General features: G+C 44.0%; 1 protein-coding gene across 1 annotated transcript in view; it reads right to left on the bottom strand.

Annotated features, from left to right (window-relative positions):
- The window catches only part of myo16 (myosin XVI), a 278,895-nt gene that overhangs the window by 171,827 nt on the left and 85,830 nt on the right, over window positions 1-21,238 (bottom strand). The window contains exons 10-13 of the mRNA XM_055637409.1: window positions 13,848-13,958; window positions 11,609-11,674; window positions 7,976-8,103; window positions 2,918-3,023 (exon numbers count right to left, since the gene is read on the bottom strand). Of these exons, the coding sequence (XP_055493384.1) occupies window positions 2,918-3,023; window positions 7,976-8,103; window positions 11,609-11,674; window positions 13,848-13,958 (411 nt within the window). The remainder of the gene's footprint in view (window positions 1-2,917; window positions 3,024-7,975; window positions 8,104-11,608; window positions 11,675-13,847; window positions 13,959-21,238) is intronic.

Here is a 21,238-nt window from a genome sequence, read left to right as displayed (position 1 = left end):
ATGGTCGTAACCAATGACAATCCGCACCACATTTTAGGAATAATTCAAGTTTGCAATTTGATTATATGTCCCTTGGTTTAAATCACACCAGCAAATAACGTTGAAACATATTAACTTCTGTGCCTTTTCAAACAGACACATGGTTAATCTCAGGAAGATACCTTTGATATTGGAGCGTACTTTCAGCACAATATCACCATAGGTTTTAGTTCAGTTTAGTTTAGAGATACAGTGAGGAACCAGGCCCTTCGGCCCACCAAATCCGCTTGGACCAGTGATCCCAGCACATTAACACTACCCTACACACACTCGGGACAATTTACATTCATACCAAGCCAATTAACCAACACATCTGTACATCTTTGGAGTGTGGGAGGAAACCAAAGATCCCAGAGAAAACCCACGCAGGTCACGGGGAAAACGTACAAACTCTGTTCAGACAGCACCCGTAGTCAGGATCGAACCTGGGTCCCTGGTGCTGTAAGCAGCAACTCTACCTCTGTGCCAATTCCAAGGAACTCTGAATTTTATATAATTGTATTGGTTCAACTGCATTGAAGCAATACAGTTCAAACTTGAAATCAATATACAAAGACTAGTCAACTAGCCCCGAGCCTAAGATACATTGTCATGTTGCGGATGACTCAGAACAGTTTTGAAAATCATGCAACAACCATATTCTTTGGTTAATAGACCAAATGCCAAAACGTCATCCATTCCTTCTCTCCAACGATGCTACCTGTCTTGCTGAGCTTTTTGTGTCATTCTTTGGTTAATACTTTTGCTTTGAACATTTAAGATTCCGGTCCGAAAACTGCTATCTGACGATGCTTTCCACTGAGGCTGCGCTGTGGTTAGTATGACCATAGCAATGTAGAATAGAGAGGTAGAGAGGGGGGCCCGCTCAGAGTTGTCCTGCCTTGGCCATAGCCCAGCAAATATAATAACTGGGGCCAGTGAAGGACACGGCACTCCAGCTGTCAATTTGCAATGGTTGAGGTGGAGCCTGTACAAGGCTAACACTGGCAAGAATCAGCCGGTAATTCAGCTGACGAAGATGCAGAATGCAAGTATTTATAAATTTCTGTGGGTCAAAGCAGCAGTTCCACCAAATCTTCCTTGGCTACTCTTGTTCATGGTCTGTGCTCACCCTCCCCCACTATCCACCGCCTGTATCTTCCTCTAGATCAGAAATTAGCAGGGATCTCCGATAGAGTTGTACAGTCATAGTGTCTTTCAGTGTGGAAACAGGCCCTTTGGCTCAACTTGCCCACACCTGCCCCAGCCACACTAGTCCCACTTGCCTGCGTTTGGCCCATATCCTTCTAAATCTGTCTAATTGCTTCTTAAACGGTACGATTATACCTTAACTACCTCCTCCAGCAGCTCGTTCCATACACCCACTGCCCTTTGTGTGAAGATGTTACCCCTCAAATTCCTATAAAATCTTTCCCTCTTCACCTTAAACCTATGCTTTCTGGTTCTTGATTCTCCTACTCTGGGCAAGAGACTTTGTGGGCCTACCCGATCTATTCCTCACCTAATGTAATCAAAAACCTCACAGAGATCAGCGTGATACTGCCCCTGATAACGAGAAATTGCAGGCAAATGTCATATGCGGCTACCAGGTGCATTTGAACAAATCTGGGGTAGCATCAGGTGTTCCCACCAACAGATCTGGGACATAAGTTTATTTTAAGAGAAACTTCAAACAAATTCGCTCGCAGTGCAGTCAACAAATGTTCTTGTTTCCAATCTGAAAAGATTGTCTACTTAAACACAATTATAATGTGAAAGGAAAAAAAAAATCCTTTTGATTTCCTTTCCGAAAAATTATTTTCTTTCAGAAATGATTTCCTAGTTCTCTGACCAGTCTGACTGTCCCCCTCATTTAAATTTCATCTCTGTATGTTTAGTTGTCACCTTCTCCTAGCTAACAATGATCTATTCTACATTTGACTTGATTTACATCCCCTTTGATCTCTCATTTCACTCTTTATCTGTCCTTATCCCTGACTCTCAGTCTGGTCTCGACCCGAAATGTCACCCATTCCTTTCTCTCCAGAGATGCCCGTCCCACTGAGTTACTCCAGCATTTTGTGTCTACATTAGGAAAAAGATGACCACTGGGTTTGGCCATGTTACAATGCCATGTTACAATGATGCAAGACTAGGCCGTTCACATACGTCAGAACTAAATAAACAGCAGCAATTGAACTTTTCACTTGACCTGTGGCGATCTGGAAATACTAGGTCAGCTTGGAGACAGCCAGCTCAACATCAATGAGGCCTGGCCTCACAACAGCTTATGCCTTTCCCAAGAGCTGACTTCCTGCACAATATTCAAGTGAGGAGATTCTTGACTAGTGCAGGCGTCAGGGGTTATGGGGAGAAGGCAGGAGAATGGGGTTAGGAGGGAGAGATAGATCAGCCATGATTGAATGGCGCAGTAAACTTGATGGGCTGAATGGACTAATTCTAGTCCTATCACTTATGACCTTACGAGGCAGTTCACTCAATATGGTCAACATTGAGCCCGATCTTTCCAGAAACAGTATTGATATTTTCCAGTCCACCCAATGAATTACACATTAGAAAACAGCATGCAAAGGATGAATCATAAAATACACAAAGGAAGAAGCTTCAAAGAAGCTGTTAGTCAAGTATGAGTTGTCACAATTACCTTGCGCCCACAAGGAACAAGACCTCCCACACTTTGTGTGGATTAATTGTGAAGGATGAGTGGCCACGGCACTGAAATAATGCTCACTGAACCCCACTAGATTCAGTCATACCAAAATGGCAGGACTTGTGTTTGACATTTGGCAAGAGTGAAAATGTACATTCAGTTGTTTTAAGTGGAAGGCACCAATTCCTGGATTTTCACCATGTTACAAGGGGGTGTGTTACTACTTACATGGTTAAACTTTGTTTCAAACATACACTCAGTCGCTGCAGCTCGACGTGCCAGATGCTTTACAATGTGTTTGCAGACCTCTGTCTTCCCTGATCCACTCTCGCCACTGCAATAGAGAACACATTGATAGCTTAATAGCTCAGCGAGGCACAGAGAAAAGACCCACCAAGCTGAGTCTGACGAAGGGTCTCGACCCGAAACGTCATCCATTCCTTCTCTCCAGAAATGCTGCCTGTCCCGCTGAGTTACTCCAGCATTTTGTGTCTTTCTGAGCTGAAATGACACCCGGGTACTGCAGACGATGTGGGATTTTGTCAACAATACTATGGCGCAGCGGTAGAGTTGCTGCCTCACAACACTTATAGCCCCGGAGACCCGGGTTTGATCGTGACAGCTATTTCATGTACGCACAAGCCTTGGTGTGGAAAGACATCTGAGCTACGGGGAGAAGTTGAGTAGGCTAGGACTCCATTGTCTTGGAGCGCAGGAGGATGAGGAATAATCTTACAGAGGTGTATAAAATCATGAGAGGAATAGATCGGGAAGATGCACAGTCTCTTGCCCAGAGTAGGTGAATCGATTTAAGGTGAAGGGGAAAAGATTTAGTAGGAATCTGAGGGGTAACGTTTTCCCCACAAAGGATGGTGGGTGTATGAAACAAGCTGCCAGAGGAGGTAGTTGAGACGGGGACTATCACAACATTTATGAAACACTTGGACCAGTACATGGATAGGACAGGTATGGAGGGATATATGGGCCAAATGCAGGCAGGTGGGACTAGTGTCGCTGGGACATATTGGCAAGTGTGTGGCAAGTTGGTCTGAAGGACCTGTTTCCATGCTGAATTACTCTATGGCTCTATGTCTAATGAATTCATTTGTTTTTGGGGAGGTAAGAGGGAGAAGCAATGAGAGAAATGAATCTACATAGTTGCTGTGTGGATACGATTATGATGAAGGAATCTGGTTGACAAAGACACCAACAGTATTCGAGGCAGGTGTTATAACAACATGTAAAAAACATTTGGACAGATGAACCAGAAAGGTTTCCCTGGACAGGAAAGGTTTAGCAGAATATGGGCAGAAGACAGGCAGGTGGTCCCGTGTAGATGGGCCATTTTGGTTACGCCAAAGGGCATGTTTCTGTGCCGTATGACAATGATTCTAAAGCTATGAGATGAGGGAGAGAAAAAATACAACCAAAAGAATGTAAAAGATGTAGGGAAAGTTGAGTAGGCCATGCCAACAGAGAGAATAATCTGAATCAATGGAGATGTTTCCATGATCATGGCCCGATATGTTTAGCACCACCTACAGCTCTGCAGTCTTCAGCTGTTACTTTCTCTCATTTGCATTTTCTCTCTTTCACTGTTCTGATGAAGGATCTTCAATTTGAAATGTTAACTTTGCTTCCCCCACCACAGACGCTGCCTGACCTGCTGTGTATTTCCAGCATTGTCTATTTCTAATTTAATTCCCAACCTTTGCTACATCCCCATGTTATTATTATTATTATTACAGAGTTTCTTTCCCACAGTAGGTGAATCGAGGACCAGAGGACATAGGTTTATGGTGAAGGGGAAAATATTTAGGAGGAATCTGAGGGGTAACTTTTTCACACAAAGAGTGGTGGGTGTATGGAACAAGCTGCCAGAGGAGGTAGTTGAGGCAGGGACTATCCCAACATTTAAGAAACAGTTAGACAGGTACATGGATAGGCCAGATTTGGAGGGATATGGACCAAACATAGGCAGGCTGGGACTAGTGTAGCTGGGCCGGTGTGGGTAAGTTGGGCCGAAGGGCCTGTTTCCACATTTTATCATTCTATGTCTCTCTCTGAATGTTACGTCATTCATAATACTTGCACAAATTGCACAAGATTTCATTTTAGGTTTTATTCCTGCTCCTGGATACAAGAAACGTGCCAGAGCTGAAATGTTCAAATCTTTGTGGGTGATCCCAAAAAGTTCTTAAACATTCACTTTTCCCACAGCAAACATTCTTCAAAATAAATATAAAATTCAAAATTAGTAATCACTTTAACAAGCATTCACCTTGGGTTACTTCCGGTAAAAGAGTAATTCAACCTCACATCCACAAATTCACCACAGGGCACAGCATTGTGCTGCACAGCTTAGAGATTCCATTCAAATTGGAATAGTCTTTCTTATGCCAAAATCACAGTCACCATGAATATTATTTTCCCCCCAAATCTAATGCAGTGTTTTCTTGTATCTCTTCCTGTTGTGTTTTTATATTTTTTTATAATGAAAAATGTACTCCCATACTCCAAAGACATACAGATTTGTAGGTTCATTGGCTTGGTATAAATTTAAATTGTCCCTGGTGTGCGGGGATCGCTGGTCGGCTGTGGGCTGAAGGGTCTGTTTCCGCTCTGTATCTTTAAACTAAACTAAACTAAACTAAACTAAAATTAAAAATCGTTGACTTGAAAGTTTTATCTTTCCACAGATGCAGGCTGACCTTTGAGGTATGAAGTTATGAGATACTTTTCTATGCAGAGATAGCGACTTGCTTCCATATACAGCAGAAAGAGGTAGAGGTGGAAGCCGCGGTCTCTGGTCGGAAAGTAGCCGATTTGGGCCCTCCAAAGTGTGTTCGACCATCCTGACTTCGGAGTTTCGATCATCCCGATGAGAGTGCCTGTACATCCAGCCATCCGTAGCGGTGACTACGAAGGGTTTATGACCCCGACCACGGATGAACAAAGAAGGAGGACTGACTGAACTTTGTTACCTTCCACCACAGTGAAGAATGCTGTGGTGGATGTTTATGTTAAGGGCCTATCCTACTTAGGCAACTTTTTAGGCGAGTGCAGGACACCGCGCTCACCACATGTTCGCTGGTGGTCTCTGGTGAGTCTCCTTCAAGGTCACGAGGTGTTCCTGCATTCTGGGAACTAGTCGTGGTCTCAGTATGATCGCTGCAAATGTTTTAAAATGTTGAAAAATATTCTGCAACCAAAAATTGGTCGCCATGGAGACAATCGATAATCCTGTAATCGTAGGTGCCGTTGTAGTGGGGCCGCCATGTAGTTATGGGTAGTCGAGGTAGTCGTAGATTATTTTTATTGGCTCATTGGGGAATAAAAACGCAAGCAAGAGTTTTCAGAACCAAGGAAAACCGACCGGTAATGTTAAATGCCCACCAAAATTCACAGCTGTGTATCTCTGGCTTATTAAAAGTTGTTTAGCTTTTTGAAAGTGTCTCCACACCTTCTCCCCCCTTCTCCATCCCCCTTTCTCCCTCCCCCCTCTTTTAAAGGATTTACAGTACACTGTGCTAGCCGTCTTAATTACAGCGCCAACCTTCCTGTTCATCGTGGGGTGTGTCTGTATCACCTTGGCTTTGCACCGTGTGAATTTCAGACAGCGCTCCCCCCGCTTGCCCTGGCACCCGCCTTGTGTGATGTGTGTGTGTGTGTGTGTGTGTGTGTGTGTGTGTGTGTGTGTGTGTGTGTGTGTGTGTGTGTGTGTGTGTGTGTGTGTGTGTGTGTGTGTGTGTGTGTGTGTGTGTGTGTGTGTGTGTGTGTGTGTGTGTGCCACTATGACAGTCGCCGGCAGTCCGCTGAAAGATCGCCTAAGTGGGACAGGCCCATAAAATTCTATTGTGTATTGTGTGTCCTTTTTTCAACTGCATCGCTGCTGGCAAATTCATTTTGCTGTACCTTAGTTGGTGCATGTGACGAATAAATTTGACTTTGGCCATTCAGCCCTTCCAGCTTGCTCTATCACTCAATACAAATATGCCTGGGTAATCTCAATACCATATTACTTCTCTCCTCGCATACACCACATCCACAGATGCTATTCTCAATTCTACCAGTTGTATTCTTAAAAGTTCCCAGTAGCTTTGCAAAATAGGTTTTCCCTTCCATAACCAGTCGACTGCATAAAACGAGGTCCTTCAGTCTGCTGAATCTGTGGTGGACATCAAGCATTCATATACATTAAGCCATGAGTCATGATCATATTGAATGGTGGTGCTGGCTCGAAGGGCCATATGGCCTAGTCTGCACCTATAGTCTATTTTGGTAAGTACAAAAGGATTTTGGTAAGTACAAAATCTCCGCGATCCATCTGTGTGATGTGCAAATGACGCCCAAGTGTAACAGGCCCTTCAGGTAACAGTTAACAATGACCTGTTTCCTTTATCATTGTTACCTTTTTGCATACCTTTCATTCATTTGAAGGCAGGAGAAATGGGTTAGGAGGGAATGATAGATCAGCCAATGCAGTGGTAGAGTTGCTGCTTTACAGTGCTTGCAGCGCCAGAAATCCGGGTTCGATCCCGACCACGGGTCCTGTCTGTACGGAGTTTGTACGTTCTCCCCGTGACCGTGCAGGTTTTCTCTGAGATCTTTGGTTTCCTCCACACTCCAAAGACGTACAGGTTTGTAGGGTTGGTATAATTGACTTGGGTTTGTATACTTGGTATAATTGTCCCTAGAGTGTGCAGGCTGGTGTTAATGTACGGGGGTCACTGGTCGGTGTGGACTCGGTGGGCCGAAGGGCCTGTGTCTCTAAACTAAACTGCTCAGTATCCCCTACTCATTGTACTTCACTTGTCATGCTCGAGGCATCTTACTCATCCACATTGATAACTTTCCACCTCACTGGCTCTCTCTCTTTAATCTATCGTCTCCTCACATCTGCAATTCATTCTTTAATTCACCCTATTTCATCTCATTCCCACAGTTTAATGCAATTACATTTAAAGACATAAATAAACACATAAGGTCATAGGGATAGGAGTAGGATTAGGCCATTCGGCACATCAAGTCTACTTCACCATTCAATCATGGCTGATCTATCTCTCTCTCCTAACCCCATTCTCCTGCCTTCTCCCCATAACCCCTGACAACCGTACTAATCAAGAACAGACCATTATTGTAAATAACAATACATATTTTTTAGAGCTAGGAAGATGAAAATGACTCAAAACCATAATGAAAAACGGAAGATAATTCATGTTCGTTTTTTTTGCTGAATAGGATGCTCAGTTACCAACTGAATCAGTGGAAGTTTTAAAACTATACCTTAGGATGAAGCACTGTGACTTTTGTTCCTGCCACATAACATGAAGGGCTCTTTCAGTGCATGAGAATATATGGGGCGGCAGTGAAGTACATAACTTTCCTGTACTACTCCGGTAAATCTGAGTGACCTGAAAAAGAAAATAGTTTGTTGAGAATTCTGTGCTTCTGCTTCATTCCCAGGAAGCAATTCAACACATTGCTTCCGTGATGTATCTCTAAATTAAACATCCCCCTGATAAGGAAATCTTAGAACAACAAATAGTGTCCTATCACCGCACCCACAAGGAAACAGAGCTTCAAAGTCAGAGTCTAACAGCAAGGAAACTGGCACTTCAGCCTATTTCATCCATGCCGATCAGATTATTTCATCACCTATTCCTTCTCTCCAGAGATTAGTTTAGTTTAGTTTAGAGATGCAGAGCGGAAACTGGCCCTTCGGCCCACCGGGTCCGCGCAGACCAACGATCCCCGCACATTAACTCTATCCTACACCCACTAAAGACAATTTTTACATTTACCAAGCCAATTAATCTACAAACCTGTACGCCTTTGGAGTGTGGGAGGAAACCGAAGATCTCGGAGAAAACCCACGGAGTTAAGGGGAGAACGTACAAACTCCGTACAGACAGCACCCGTAGTCAGGATCGAACTTGGGTCTCCGGCGCTGCATTCGCTGTAAGGCATCAACTCTACCGCTGCGCCACCATGACTGCCTGTCTCGCTGAGTTACTCCAGCATTTTGTGTCTATCTTCTATCTAAGCTAGTCCTATTTGCCTGCGCTCAGCCCATATCTCTCAACCTTTTCAATCCTGTCCAAATGTCCTTTAAATGTTGTAATTATCCCCCTTATAATTATAACTCTGCAGCTTCTGCTGGCAGCTCATGACTGACCATGGATGATGCATCCTGGTCGGATGCAAGCCTGGGCGGTCATATTGCAGTGGCCATTTGGCCTGTTTTGCATGTCACTGATGATGGCATGTGCCTTTAAATTTTAGACTGCCCGTAATATTGTGGGTGGGATTTATGACGTATTTTTGGGCATGTTTGGAGCTTAGAGGCTTGCGCAGAAGTTTAGTTTTTAGATTCGTTTGGAGAGACCATGGGGAAGGTTAACCCTTCGACCATGTAAGATCATGTAAGATCATGTAAGATCATGTAAGTTCATGCGGGATCATGCAGATCTTGCCAGTGTTATGGAGACACGAGAAGTTTTCTAATGTCTAAAGTAATAAGCTGGAGTTCGAAGAAGATTGCAGTAACGAGTCGGAAGAAGCTTGGCTGTATCTTACTGTTTTTTATCAACAATAAATCATTTATTCATCAAAAGACTGTGTTTTTAAGTCATATTGGAGAAGAAGCTCTGAAGGTCTCTGTGAGTGAGCTTGCATGCGTTTAGAAGACACCCCCTTCAACCATTCTCATCCAAATAGCGGCTAGGGTGCTAATTACCTGAAAGATATGAAAATCTGCCGCTACACATATTGAGGCCAGGCTGTTGCCCATGCAGCACATCACCCCTCTCCACGTCGCTGATCGATCCAAAGGAACAGCAGGGCCGTTACAGTTTGGCACCAGCGCCGTCGCCAGAGCGAGGTTGTAGACAACGACGAACTGCCTTCGGGGCTCAGGCTCCGGATTTACTTGAGGTTTACTCTGGAGCCTTTTCCATGACTGGGTATGGCCACAAGGCAGTGGAGGTTTTAAATCAGAGTTTTCCCTCTCCTAGATGGACTACCTTCCCAGGCTGACGAGCCCCATCTGCCCGAGACTCGTTGGGGTGGGAGTGTCTACCTTCCCGTGCAGGTCTATAGCACCTGCCCACAGCCCACATATACCAATATAGTGTAAAAATCTTGCCTTTCAAATGGCTTCTTCCCTCTCACTTTAAACCTGCTCTAGTTTTAGACTCCCCTACACTTGGAAAAAGATTGTGATCATCACATCTACATCTCTGATGATTTTAGACTACTTGTGGCATCATGGATGACACCAGGTTCAGCAGTGACTATAGAGATACTCGTAGAGGGTGAACTCGAGTGTTATATTCTATTTATAGAGGTACGTCAGGACCACATGGGTGCGCTGTACCTCACTGTCATGATGCATGTATGTAGCGCTGGCGACCTCGGGCTTGTCCCGGCAGCTCAGTCCTGGCCTTTGTAGGAGGAGGCGTGGCAGCCTCAGGCTTCTCCTTGCAGCTCACCCTTGCCTCAAGAGGAGGTGCCGATGGTGGGGTTTATCCTGGCAGCTTAGTCTTTGCCTCTGTGTGTGTGCGCGTGTGTGTGTGTGTGCGCGCGCGTGTGTGTGTGTGTGTGTGTGTGTGTGTGTGTGTGTGTGTGTGTGTGTGTGTGTGTGTGTGTGTGTGTGCGCGCGTACGTGTGTGTGTGTGTGTGTGTGTGTGTGTGTGCGCGTGTGCGTGTGTGTGTGTGTGTGTGTGTGTGTGTGTGTGTGTGTGTGCGTGTGTGTGTGTGCGTGTGTGTGTGTGTGTCCGTGTATGTGATTCTGTGTTTGTTTGTGCGTCTGTGTGTGTGTCTGTGTCTGTGTATGTGTGTGTGTCTGTGTGCGTCTGTGTGCGTCTATGTGTGTGTGTGGATCTGTGTGCCTGTGTGTCTGTGCGTCTGTGTGTGTGCGCATGGAGGCGTGTGCATGCGCGTGAGTGTGTGTGTGCGCATGTCCGTGTGTATGCATGTGTGTACGTGTGTGTATGTGTGTGCATATGTGTGTGTGTGTGTGTGTGTGTGGGTGTGTGTGTGTGTGTGTGTGTGTGTGCGTCTGTGTATGTGTGTGCGTGTATTTGTGTGTGTGTGTGTGTGTGCGTCTGTGTGTGTATGGGTGTATATCTGTGTGTGTATGTCTGTGTGTGTGTGCGTGTGTGTGTGTGTGTGTTTGTGTGTGTGCGTGTGTGTGTGTGAGTGCATGTGGTGTGTGTGTGAGTGCGTATGGTGTGTGTGTGTGTGTGTGTGTGTGTGTGAGTGCATGTGGTGTGTGTGTGTGTGTGAGTGCATGTGGTGTGTGTGTGTGTGTGTGTGTGTGTGTGTGTGTGTGTGTGTGTGTGTGTGTGTGTGTGTGTGTGTGAGTGCATGTGGGTGTGTGTGTGTGAGTGCATGTGGTGTGTGTGTGTGTGTGTGTGTGTGTGTGTGTGTGTGTGTGTGTGTGTGTGTGTGTGTGTGTGTGTGTGTGTGTGTGTGTGTGTGTGTGTGTGTGTGCGTGTGAGGCCTTGTCTGGCTTGCTGCAGCCACAGTCTGAGCATCAGTAGACATGCTGGCAGTCCAGTTCAATGGAAGGATTGGCATGCGTTTCAGTATGACCCCTGGAGTAATTTGCATATTCATGGCTATTCCTACAATGACCATTTATCCAAATGCTTTGGGAGACATGACTGAATTTGTTGGGGTGGAAACTGAGACATTTTAATCCTATTGAATGCACTTCCCGAGAGGAAACTTTGGTTGGGCATTTGAATCTACCCGCCATACCTCAAAACCATTGTGCTCCTGATATTAAACTTCAGACTGCTGGTCAGAGTATATTGATTCTGCAGAGAATGGTCCAAATTGTATATAGTCCAAATGGTTAGAATTTTGTAAAATGCTGTTCCTAATTAATTTAAGTAAGACAGCGATACTTACGATAGTCGAATAGATTGGGAGGTCCTTATATGGATTTACCAGCAGCAAAATATGTCCGATGTGTGTCTGTAAATAAAAATCACAGTTCAATTACTGGAGACAATGAAGACATTTGTGAATCAAGACCTTGTGCCTGTAAAAGCCATTTTAAATAAGACGTGTGTGTAAAAAAAGAAATATTATATACTTGGCTGCATTTAGTAATGCAAATATGTGGTATATGATCCAGAAGGACATAAAAATATATATTTTCAAAAATTGGTGCCATTAGAGTAAATACAATTATCTAGCATCATGGACTACTTCCACTATGGCTGGATTGAAGCAGTGGTTCTATTCTCTGCTCTACATTACAGTCCATTATACCGATAACAAACTCATTGGACCTCATGGGGAAAGTAGAGATGATTTTCAGAAGATTCTCATGACTTGCCATTACCTCAGCTAAAGATTAGTAGAAACTGAATGATGGGGATATGAGCCATTCATATTGTACGTAATCATGCATTGTCTTTCCACTGACTGGTTAGCACGCCACAAAGGTTTTACGCTCTACCACGGTACACGTGACAATAAACTAAACTGAACTAGACTGATCAGGAGAACCCATGCAAAACTTTCAGGCATCAGTAGAGGGGGGCGCTGCACTGCTAGCAGCCTCTGGAGTCCCTGGGGCCCTTTGCCGAGGGCCACCAGTGTGAATCTCTGCCCGGCGTGGCCTGGGGACGTCAGGAGCCGCAGACTCTGGTGGGTAGCGGCCGATTCAGAGGTCCAAGCCACTGAGGTTGGCCTCCTGTTCTGACGCCGGAGCTCCATCATCTTGGCGAGCGGGCCTGAGCGGTGGGTTGCCCGTAGCGGCGACTGCGGAGGGCTATGGGTGAACATCAGGAACATCAAGGAAGATGACTGACTTTGGTGCCTTCCCTCACAGTGGGAAACTTTTTTGATTCTGCTGTGTGGGGATGTTTTATGATGGAGTCTATCGTGTGTTATGTCCTTTATTTTAATGTATGGCTGTATGTAAAAACAAATTTTAGACAATAAAGTGCCATTGTATCGTATCGTATGTAATTAGTGAGGAAAGGCTGTAGAAAGCAGGAACTGGAAATGCAGGTTTACAAAAAAAGATACAAAGTGCTGGAGGAACTCAGCAGGTCAGCCTGAATCTCTGGAGAACATGGAGACTGTAAATGGCATTACAGGCAGAAGATAACATTAAAATCTCGCAAATTCAGGGAAATGGGTGCATGACCTGACTTCAGTGCCTTATTACTAAAGTTTGACAAATTTGCCTTACTTAACGCTCTTTATTCACTGACGACTATGTCTCAGTAAGTACTGTGTCAGAAGGAACTGCTGATGCTGGTTTACACCGAAGATAGACACAAAATGCTGGAGTAACTCAGCGGGACAGGCAGCATCTCTGGAGAGAAGGAATGGATGACGTTTTGGGTCGAGACCCTACTTCAGACTAGCTGTTTCAGACTGAAGAAAGGTCTCAACCCGAAACGTCACCCACTCCTTCTCTCCAGAGATGCTGCCTGTCCCGCTGAGTTACTCCAGCATTTTGTGTCTATTTTTGTCCTCTTATTTTTGATTGTAGGATTATCCACCCTATCAATGTCACACATAATTTTACATACCTCTGTCAGGTCACCCTCACCTTCCTTTTCTCCTAGGAAAAGAATCCCAGACTCTCCAATCTCTCCTTATGACTAAAGTCCTCCAATCCAAGCAACATCCTGAGAGAAGGAATGGGTGACGTTTCGGGTCGAGACCCTTCTTCACACCCTTCTTCGGTCCTGTTAAGTTACTCCAGGCTTTTGTGTCTATCTCAGTGAGTACTCCTCTTGATATTAAGTGGTTGTGCATTCAAGCCCCACTCCAAAGATGAATACAGATGAATACAGATGAATACAGAAATCTATGCTTATTTCCCAGGTCAGGAATCATATTTTCGATGAAACATCACATAATGTTACACTTTGGTCTTGAGTGAACGTAAACCATCTATTTCTCTCTCCCAAAGTTTAATACTGATATACTAGATGTAATCACATTTTAAGGCCACTAGTATTTATAAGACCTTTCAATGTGCAAAATTAGTTGCAATGTTTCTCGAACTGCAGCAAACTTCAAAGGAGTTCCATTAGTGCAAACCAGTTTGTGATGTGCAATTAAAAATAAAATATTTATTTACTACCACTAAATTCCAGATAACAAAGATGTTTTAACTTACATATATCTGATTATTGCTGAACCGCTTCTGAATTTCATAGAGGAGACTTCTATCTGTCAATTCACTCAAGGTGGACAGATCATCATTTGGAGCAGGAGGAACCAGCTTCACCTAGATTTAGCAACAAAGTCATAGAAAACCATTAATCTGTGTTCTTTTCATCGACCTCATTTCTCAATCAGACAAATACTCACTGGACATTGGCTTTTAGAATTCATGGACACGTATCTTTGGTTTGCATCTGCTACTCTGGTAGGCAATCAAGAGCGGCCAAGAAATTCTTGAGAATGTGCAGGAAGGAACTGCAGATGCTAAACTGAAGATAGACACAAAAAGCTGGAGTGACTCAGCGGGTCAGAAAGCATCTCTGGAGAATAGGAATAGGTGACATTTCTGGTCGAAACCCTTCCCCAGACTTGACCCAAAACTTCACCTGTTCCTTTCCTCCTGAAAAGCTGTCTGACCCTCTGAGTTATTCCAACTTTTTGAGACCATCTTCAATGCCATTTTCAAGGAAAAGTGAATGGGTGTAATCCAAACTTTTTTAGCTGACAAAGTGTTTATGTCCATAATGTATATCCCACTACTGGGCTTTCCAAACTAGTTTCCAACACAAACCCATGTTAATACTTTGATTGATACCACCATTGGAGCCAATCTAGTTAATTGAGCAATATAATACCCGGCAATAACTATATCATCAAAGTTTGCAGATTGCAAAACAACATAAAATCAGAAACTACAATTACTTGCATCCACTTCATAAGATTAATTACAGTCCACATTAGATGCTTTAGTTCAGTTTATTGTCACGTGTACCAAGTACAGTAAAAAGCTTTTTGTTGCATGCTGACCAGTCAGCAGAAAGACAATCCATGATTACAATCAATCACACCAGGTGGCATCGTATGATGGCAGCCTCGCCAATGGTCTGTCTCGTCTTTTTATTCCTTTGCTGTTTTTAGTCTGTTGTGAAATGTATGTTTTAGTGTATCTTTAGTTTTGGATTATGTGGGGCGGGGGGAACTTTTTTTATATCTTTCCTCGACGGAGATGCGACTTTGTCCGTGTCGTATCTCAGTCTGCACTGCGGCCAAACATCGTGGAGCTGGCGGTCCCTTTGCTGGGAATCGACTTTAGGAGCACCAACTGCAGGAGCTTTGACTGCCCCGATTGCGGGAACTTTGACCGTGCCGATCGCGGGAGCTTCGATCGCCCTGATCATGGGAGATTTGATCGCCCCGACTGTGGATGGTTCGACTACACCCAACCACAGGACAAAAGGAGAGAAGAAGATAATACGTCACATTGTACTGTGGTGGATGTTTATGTTAATATATGTTCATTTTTATATAGTTGTGTATCTTGCTGCTTTTTTGGTATGATTGTTTGGCAAATTAAATTTCTTTTACATACTTGGCTAATAAATTAATTACAATTACAATGACTATTTACAGCGTAAAGATCCATGATAAGGGAATAACGTTTAGTGCAAAGTAAAGCCAGAAGAGTCCGATCTAGGATAGTCTGATGTAAACAGCAGTTCTCTGGTTGTGGTAGGATGATTCAGTTGCCTGATAATAGCTGGGAAGAAACTGTCCCTGAATCTATTGGTGTGCCTTTTCACACTTGGGCGTTCATGGTGCAACGCAGCCTCTCAAAAGCAAAGTGCGTGGTTATGCACATTTAACTGAAGAGACGCCTATGGTTTTCTTCAGTTTTCAAGTATTCTCCGAGAGTAATGCAGACAAAGAGGACACTCTCTTCCCTTAAGGGCCTCTACCACTTAGGCGATCTTTTCAGCGACTACAGGTGACTAGGCTGTCACCACATGGTCGTGGGGTGATGCCTGTATGGTCATGAGTTGTCTCCTCAAGTCGCCTAAAGAGTTATAACATTTTTCTTGTCGCCGCTGGATTTTGAAATGTTCAAAACCTTTCGGTGACTGTGGGCTTGACGTAGCTTGTCTTCTCCTGTGGTAGGTTGTTGCCAGAATGATGCAGGTTGTTGCCAGGTAATGTCGGTTGTCACCGGGTGATGACTTTGGTGAATTACATTGGCGACTACCTACGTCAACCTACGTCACCCAGCAACAGGTACCGGCGACTGAATTGTCTACTTGTCACGGGTGGACGTAGGTTGACTTTGGTTGTCGTATGTTGTCTCCTGTGTGGTCGTAGGTTGTCGTGGGTGTGGTCATAGGTGGACGTCTAAATGGGTCGCCGGTTCTCGGTAGCTTGCCATAGCTTGACGTTGACTAGGTGGTAGGTTGTCGTAGACATTGTCGTAGGGGGGATCCAGTCGCCGGTTTTTCGGCAACCTGCCGGCGACTCTGACTGTCGCCGGCAGTCGCTGAAAAAATCGCCTAAATGAGACAGGTCCTTTAGAGGCCTTCCTGTCTGCGGAGTCTGGTGGCTCACCTCAAAAGATGAGCATCTTAAGAGGAACTGGATCCTTTCAAGTTGTTGTGTAATCTCTTCTTTCTGTTGTTGGAAAATAATACCTTGATTTCTTAAAATACTTTCTGTAAACAATGTCCATGTATCTTAAAACTTATCTGGCTTCATGCTTTTGCTGTGCAGATGTTGAGACATTCAAGACATCTATACTTTTCATCAGCATTATCTAAACACAAGAAAGCTTTTTCATATTTCTTACTTTCTGAGTAAGTTAAGTTTGCCTTCACTGTTTGAAGAGGATGGATATTCTACAGGTCATGTAGAGAGCATCAGGGGCAACGGAAAGATCTAAAGATGGATGTCCACCTGCACCGGATTTACTTGTATAGGGATTTTACACAGTAGTTAAGAGAGGGTTCTGAGAGAGGTGGCGGCATTCTGAGAGAGATGGAGGCATTAGTTGTGATATTTCAAGAATCACTCGTCAGGAGTCGTTCCAGTCAAAGTCCAGACCTAAATCCAATTGAGAATCTCTGGCAAGACTTGAAAATTGCTGTTCACAGACGCTCTCCATCCAATCTGACTGAGCTTGAGCTATTTTGCAAAGAAGAATGGGCAACAATTTCAGTCTCTAGATGTGCAAAGCTGGTAGAGACATACCCCAAAAGACTTGCAGCTGTAATTGCAGCGAAAGGTGGTTCTACAAAGTATTGACTCAGGGGGGCTGAATACTTTTGCACACCACACTTTTCAGTTTTTTATTTGTAAAAAAAATTGAAAACCATGTATCATTTTCCATCCACTTCACAATTATGCACCACTTTGTGTTGGTCTATCACATAAAATCCCAATAAAATACATTTACGTTTGTGGTTGTAACGTGACAAAATGTGGAAAAGTTCAAGGGGTATGAATACTTTTGGAAGCCACTGTATATGGAGGGGCGGGTAGTGTAGAGAAAGCAGGGACTCTGCAGAAGGACTTGGACAGGTTGGGAGGTGGGGCTAAGAAGTGACAGATGGAATACAGCGCAGCAAAGTGTGGAGTCATGCATTTTGATAGAAGGAACATAGGCGTAAACTATTTTCTAAATGGGGAGAGAATTCAGAGATTGGAGGTAAAAAGGGGCTTGGGAGCGCTGGTGCAGAATTCCCAAAACGTTAATTTACAAGTTGAATTGGTAAAAAGGAAGGCAAATGCAATGCTAGTATTTATTTTGAGAGGACTAGAATACAAAAACAGGGATGTATTGCTGAGGCTTTATAAGACATTGTTCAGACTGCAATTGGAGTTCAGTAAGCAGTTTTGGGCCCCATATCTGAGGCAGTGCTAGCATTGGAGAGGTTCCAGAGGAGATTTACAAGAATGATCCCAGGGAAGATTGGGTTAACATATGATGAGCGTTTAAAGGTGCTGGGCCTCTACTCACTGGAGTTTAGAAGGATAGGGGGGACCTAATTGAAACTTATCAAATAGTGAAAGGCCTGCATAGAGTGGATGTGGAGAGAATGTTTCCACTAGTGGGAGAGTCTAGGATCAGATGCAGGAAGATTGTTCCCGATGTTAGGGAAGTCCAGGACAAGGGGTCACAGCTTAAGGATAAGGGGGAAATCCTTTAAAACCGAGATGAGAAGAACTTTTTTCGCACAGAGAGTGGTGAATCTCTGGAACTCTCTGCCACAGAGGGTAGTTGAGGCCAGTTCATTGGCTATATTTAAGAGGGAGTTAGATGTGGCCCTTGTGGCTAAGGGGATCAGGGGTATGGAGAGAAGGCAGGTACGGGATACTGAGTTGGATGATCAGCCATGATCATATTGAATGGCGGTGCAGGCTCGAAGGGCCGAATGGCCTTCTCCTGCACCTAATTTCTATGTTTCTATGTTTCTATCAGAGGTTATTGTCTCAGAATTAAAGGCATTCCTTCAAGAAGGAGAAAGGAGGAATTTCTTTAGTCAGAGGGTGGTGAATCTGTGGAATGCATTGCCACAGAAGGCTGTGGAGGCCATCAATAGATAATTTTAAGGCTGAAATTGACTGATTTCTGATGCAAGGGTGTCATGGGTTAAGGGGTGGGCAGGAGAATGCGGTTGAGAGGGAAAGGTAGATCAGCCATGATTTAGACTTGAGGGGCCAAATGTCTTAATTCTGCATTATAACATAAACTTGTGAACTTATGATAATGTTATCACTAACACTTCACTGCTACACATAACTCCCAGAAAACATGGTTCGGTGGAGATTACACAGGAGGGTTTGAGGTATTGGTGTTTACACAGTGTAGTTTATAGCTGGAACCTTCTGCCAGAGGAGGTGGTGAAATCAGATACAATTTTTATATGTTGAGGCATTTGAGCGGCCACAAATATGCAATGCATTGAAGTGTATGATGCTAATATCTGAACCATATTTCCAGACCCATCCAGACAGTTCCTAAAATCCATCATTTCACAAGAGATGGTGATGTGGTTGGTTTGAGTTTTCATTGGGAGGTCAGTGGTAGGGAGAGTTGGCAGGAAGCTGCTGACCTCCTGGCCTCCCAAGCTCTTCACTGGCAGTTCTGAAGCAGTTGGAACAGGTATTCCGTCAATATGAAATATTTGATCCTTGACTTGACCTTTGACAATGGAGTTGCTGCTGCACTTGATGGATTTGATCTTCATCCTTGCCCATGTGATGTTTTGATGAAGTATTTCCAGAAGTCTTTTGGTGCAGAGGGTAGTTGTTGTTAGTGTTGTTATATCGTCCATATCGGCTTGTAACCGGTGACCACACTATAGCCGTTTTCCTCCCATAACCCATTTTGACGCTCTGATAATGAGCTCCATTGCCATAGTGAAGGTACACCCCGCCATGATGCCTACTTACAGTGGTTGCCTCGCTGTGGTAAAGTCTGATGTTGTAGGACAAAATTGCAGATCCTGAAAGTAGTTTTTTAACCAGATTTGTTATTGTTGCAGGCACCTGAAAGCAGTCCACAGTAGTGAATGAGGAACTGATCCATAGGCGTTGGCCAGATCGAAGAACAAGACATGCAGATTCTTTCATTCTTTCTTAGCAGTCTAGATTTGATGCCATATGATGCTGGTATGGTCAAGGCATCCCGAAATACACGCACACATATGTGCACATAAAAAACATGCAAACAATAGTACAGTAATAACAATAATAGTCTCCGTAGTTCAGAGTTTATTTGAGGTTGTAGTGTTTAATAGCCCAATGGTTGCAGGAAATAAGCTTTTTCCTGAACCTGGATGTTACAGTTTTTAAACCTGACAAATTACAGATCTTTACCAGAAATATCAATGAACACTTTGCCCCCACAGATGCTGCTTGACCTATTGAGTTCCTCCAGCAGCTTGTTTTCCAGATTGCAACATTTTCAGTCCCTTGTCCTACCAGGCAGATTATTAACTTCATTTATGAGTAATCCAACACTTATGACTGATAGAACAAGGAGCCACAATGTAATCACATACTCTTATACTGTAATTGTTAAGGATTAAAATCAACCAAAATAATACTGAATTTTTCCTAATTAAATGTTGTCACTTTATAATATACCATGGTAGCATGCCATTGTTTTGAAACTTCATACAACTACTAATTATGCTGTGAGTAAGTCAACTACTTCAATTGTTTCATTCTGTCAACTGCTATAACTATCAAAATAGTATTCAGATGTTATCTCCCACAACATTTATTCACACGTTTTGGTTTGCTGTTGTAAGGATCGGTTAAACTATCTGGATTAAAAACATGCACATCCCTGTCAGAGTGAAGGGCAAGGTAGGAAAACATAAGGAAGCTTGGATAATGAGGGAAATTGTGGATAGACACAAAATGCTGGAGTAATTCAGCGGGACAGGCAGCATCTCTGGAAAGAGGAATTGGTGACCTTTTGGGTCGAGGCCCATCTTTAGGCAGGGGAGAGGGGAGAGGGAGATACATAGAAAAGGAAGTGTCAGGTGTGAAAACAGGACAAAGGAAATGGAGATCAAGGAGCATGTAGAATAGATAATTGTTAGCTGGGAGAAGGTAACAACAAAGCAAACAGATAAAATGTAATCAGAGGCAGTAAGACTGGTCGGAGATATGGGAAGGGGGAGTGATGGTGAAAGAGGGAAAGCAAGGGCTATTTGAAGTTATATAAGTCAATTATCATATTGCCGGGATGTAAGCTGCCCAAGCAAAATATGGGGTGCTGTTCCTCCAATTTGAGCTGGGCCTCACTCTAACACTGGAGGAGGCCCAGGAAAGAAATGCCAATGTGGGAATGGGAGGGGGAATTAAAGTGTTTAGCAAACGGGGAGACCAGGTAAGTTTAGGCGGACTGAGCAGAGGTGTTTAGCGAAACGATCGCCGAGCCTGCGCTTGGAATTTGAGGCATTGGTTCAGAGTAAGAAGGAAGCATGGGACAGGTATAGGCAGCTGGGTACAAGTATATCTCAACTGGTCAGGCTGCATCTCTGGAGGCAAGGAATAGGTGACGTATCAGGTGCAGACCCTTCTTCAGACCCGAACCTCGACCTGAAATGCCACCGATCCCATTTCTCCACAGATGCTGGCTGACGCGCTGAGTTAATCCAGAGTTTTGTGTCTATCTTCGGTTTGAACCAGCATCTGCAGTTCCTTTCTACTCACAGGATCAAGTGAATCCCTGGAGGAGTTTCGGGAACCAAGGAACAAGCTAAAACAGGAAATCAGAAGGGTAAAAAGGAGGACGGGAGGTGGCACTGGCAGATAGCATTAAGGATAATCCCAAGAGATTTTGTGTACATTAATGGAAAAAGGGTAACCAGCAAGAGAGTGGGACCCCTCAGGAATCAAAGCGGTCAAATTGGTGTGGAGCCACAGGAGATGGGCAAGGTCCACATTGGGGGATCATGGGGTAGTCGCTGGAAGTGTCTTGAAAATACTCAGTCTTATGTTCGAGGAGGTGCTGAAGGTCCTGATGCATTTGAATGTAAACAAATCTGATCAGATATATCCGAG

Source organism: Leucoraja erinacea, chromosome 6, assembly GCF_028641065.1.
Source record: "Leucoraja erinacea ecotype New England chromosome 6, Leri_hhj_1, whole genome shotgun sequence".
NCBI lineage: Eukaryota > Metazoa > Chordata > Chondrichthyes > Rajiformes > Rajidae > Leucoraja > Leucoraja erinaceus.
The sequence above is the reverse complement of the archived record's forward strand: the minus strand, read 5'-3'. Positions and strand labels throughout refer to the sequence as shown.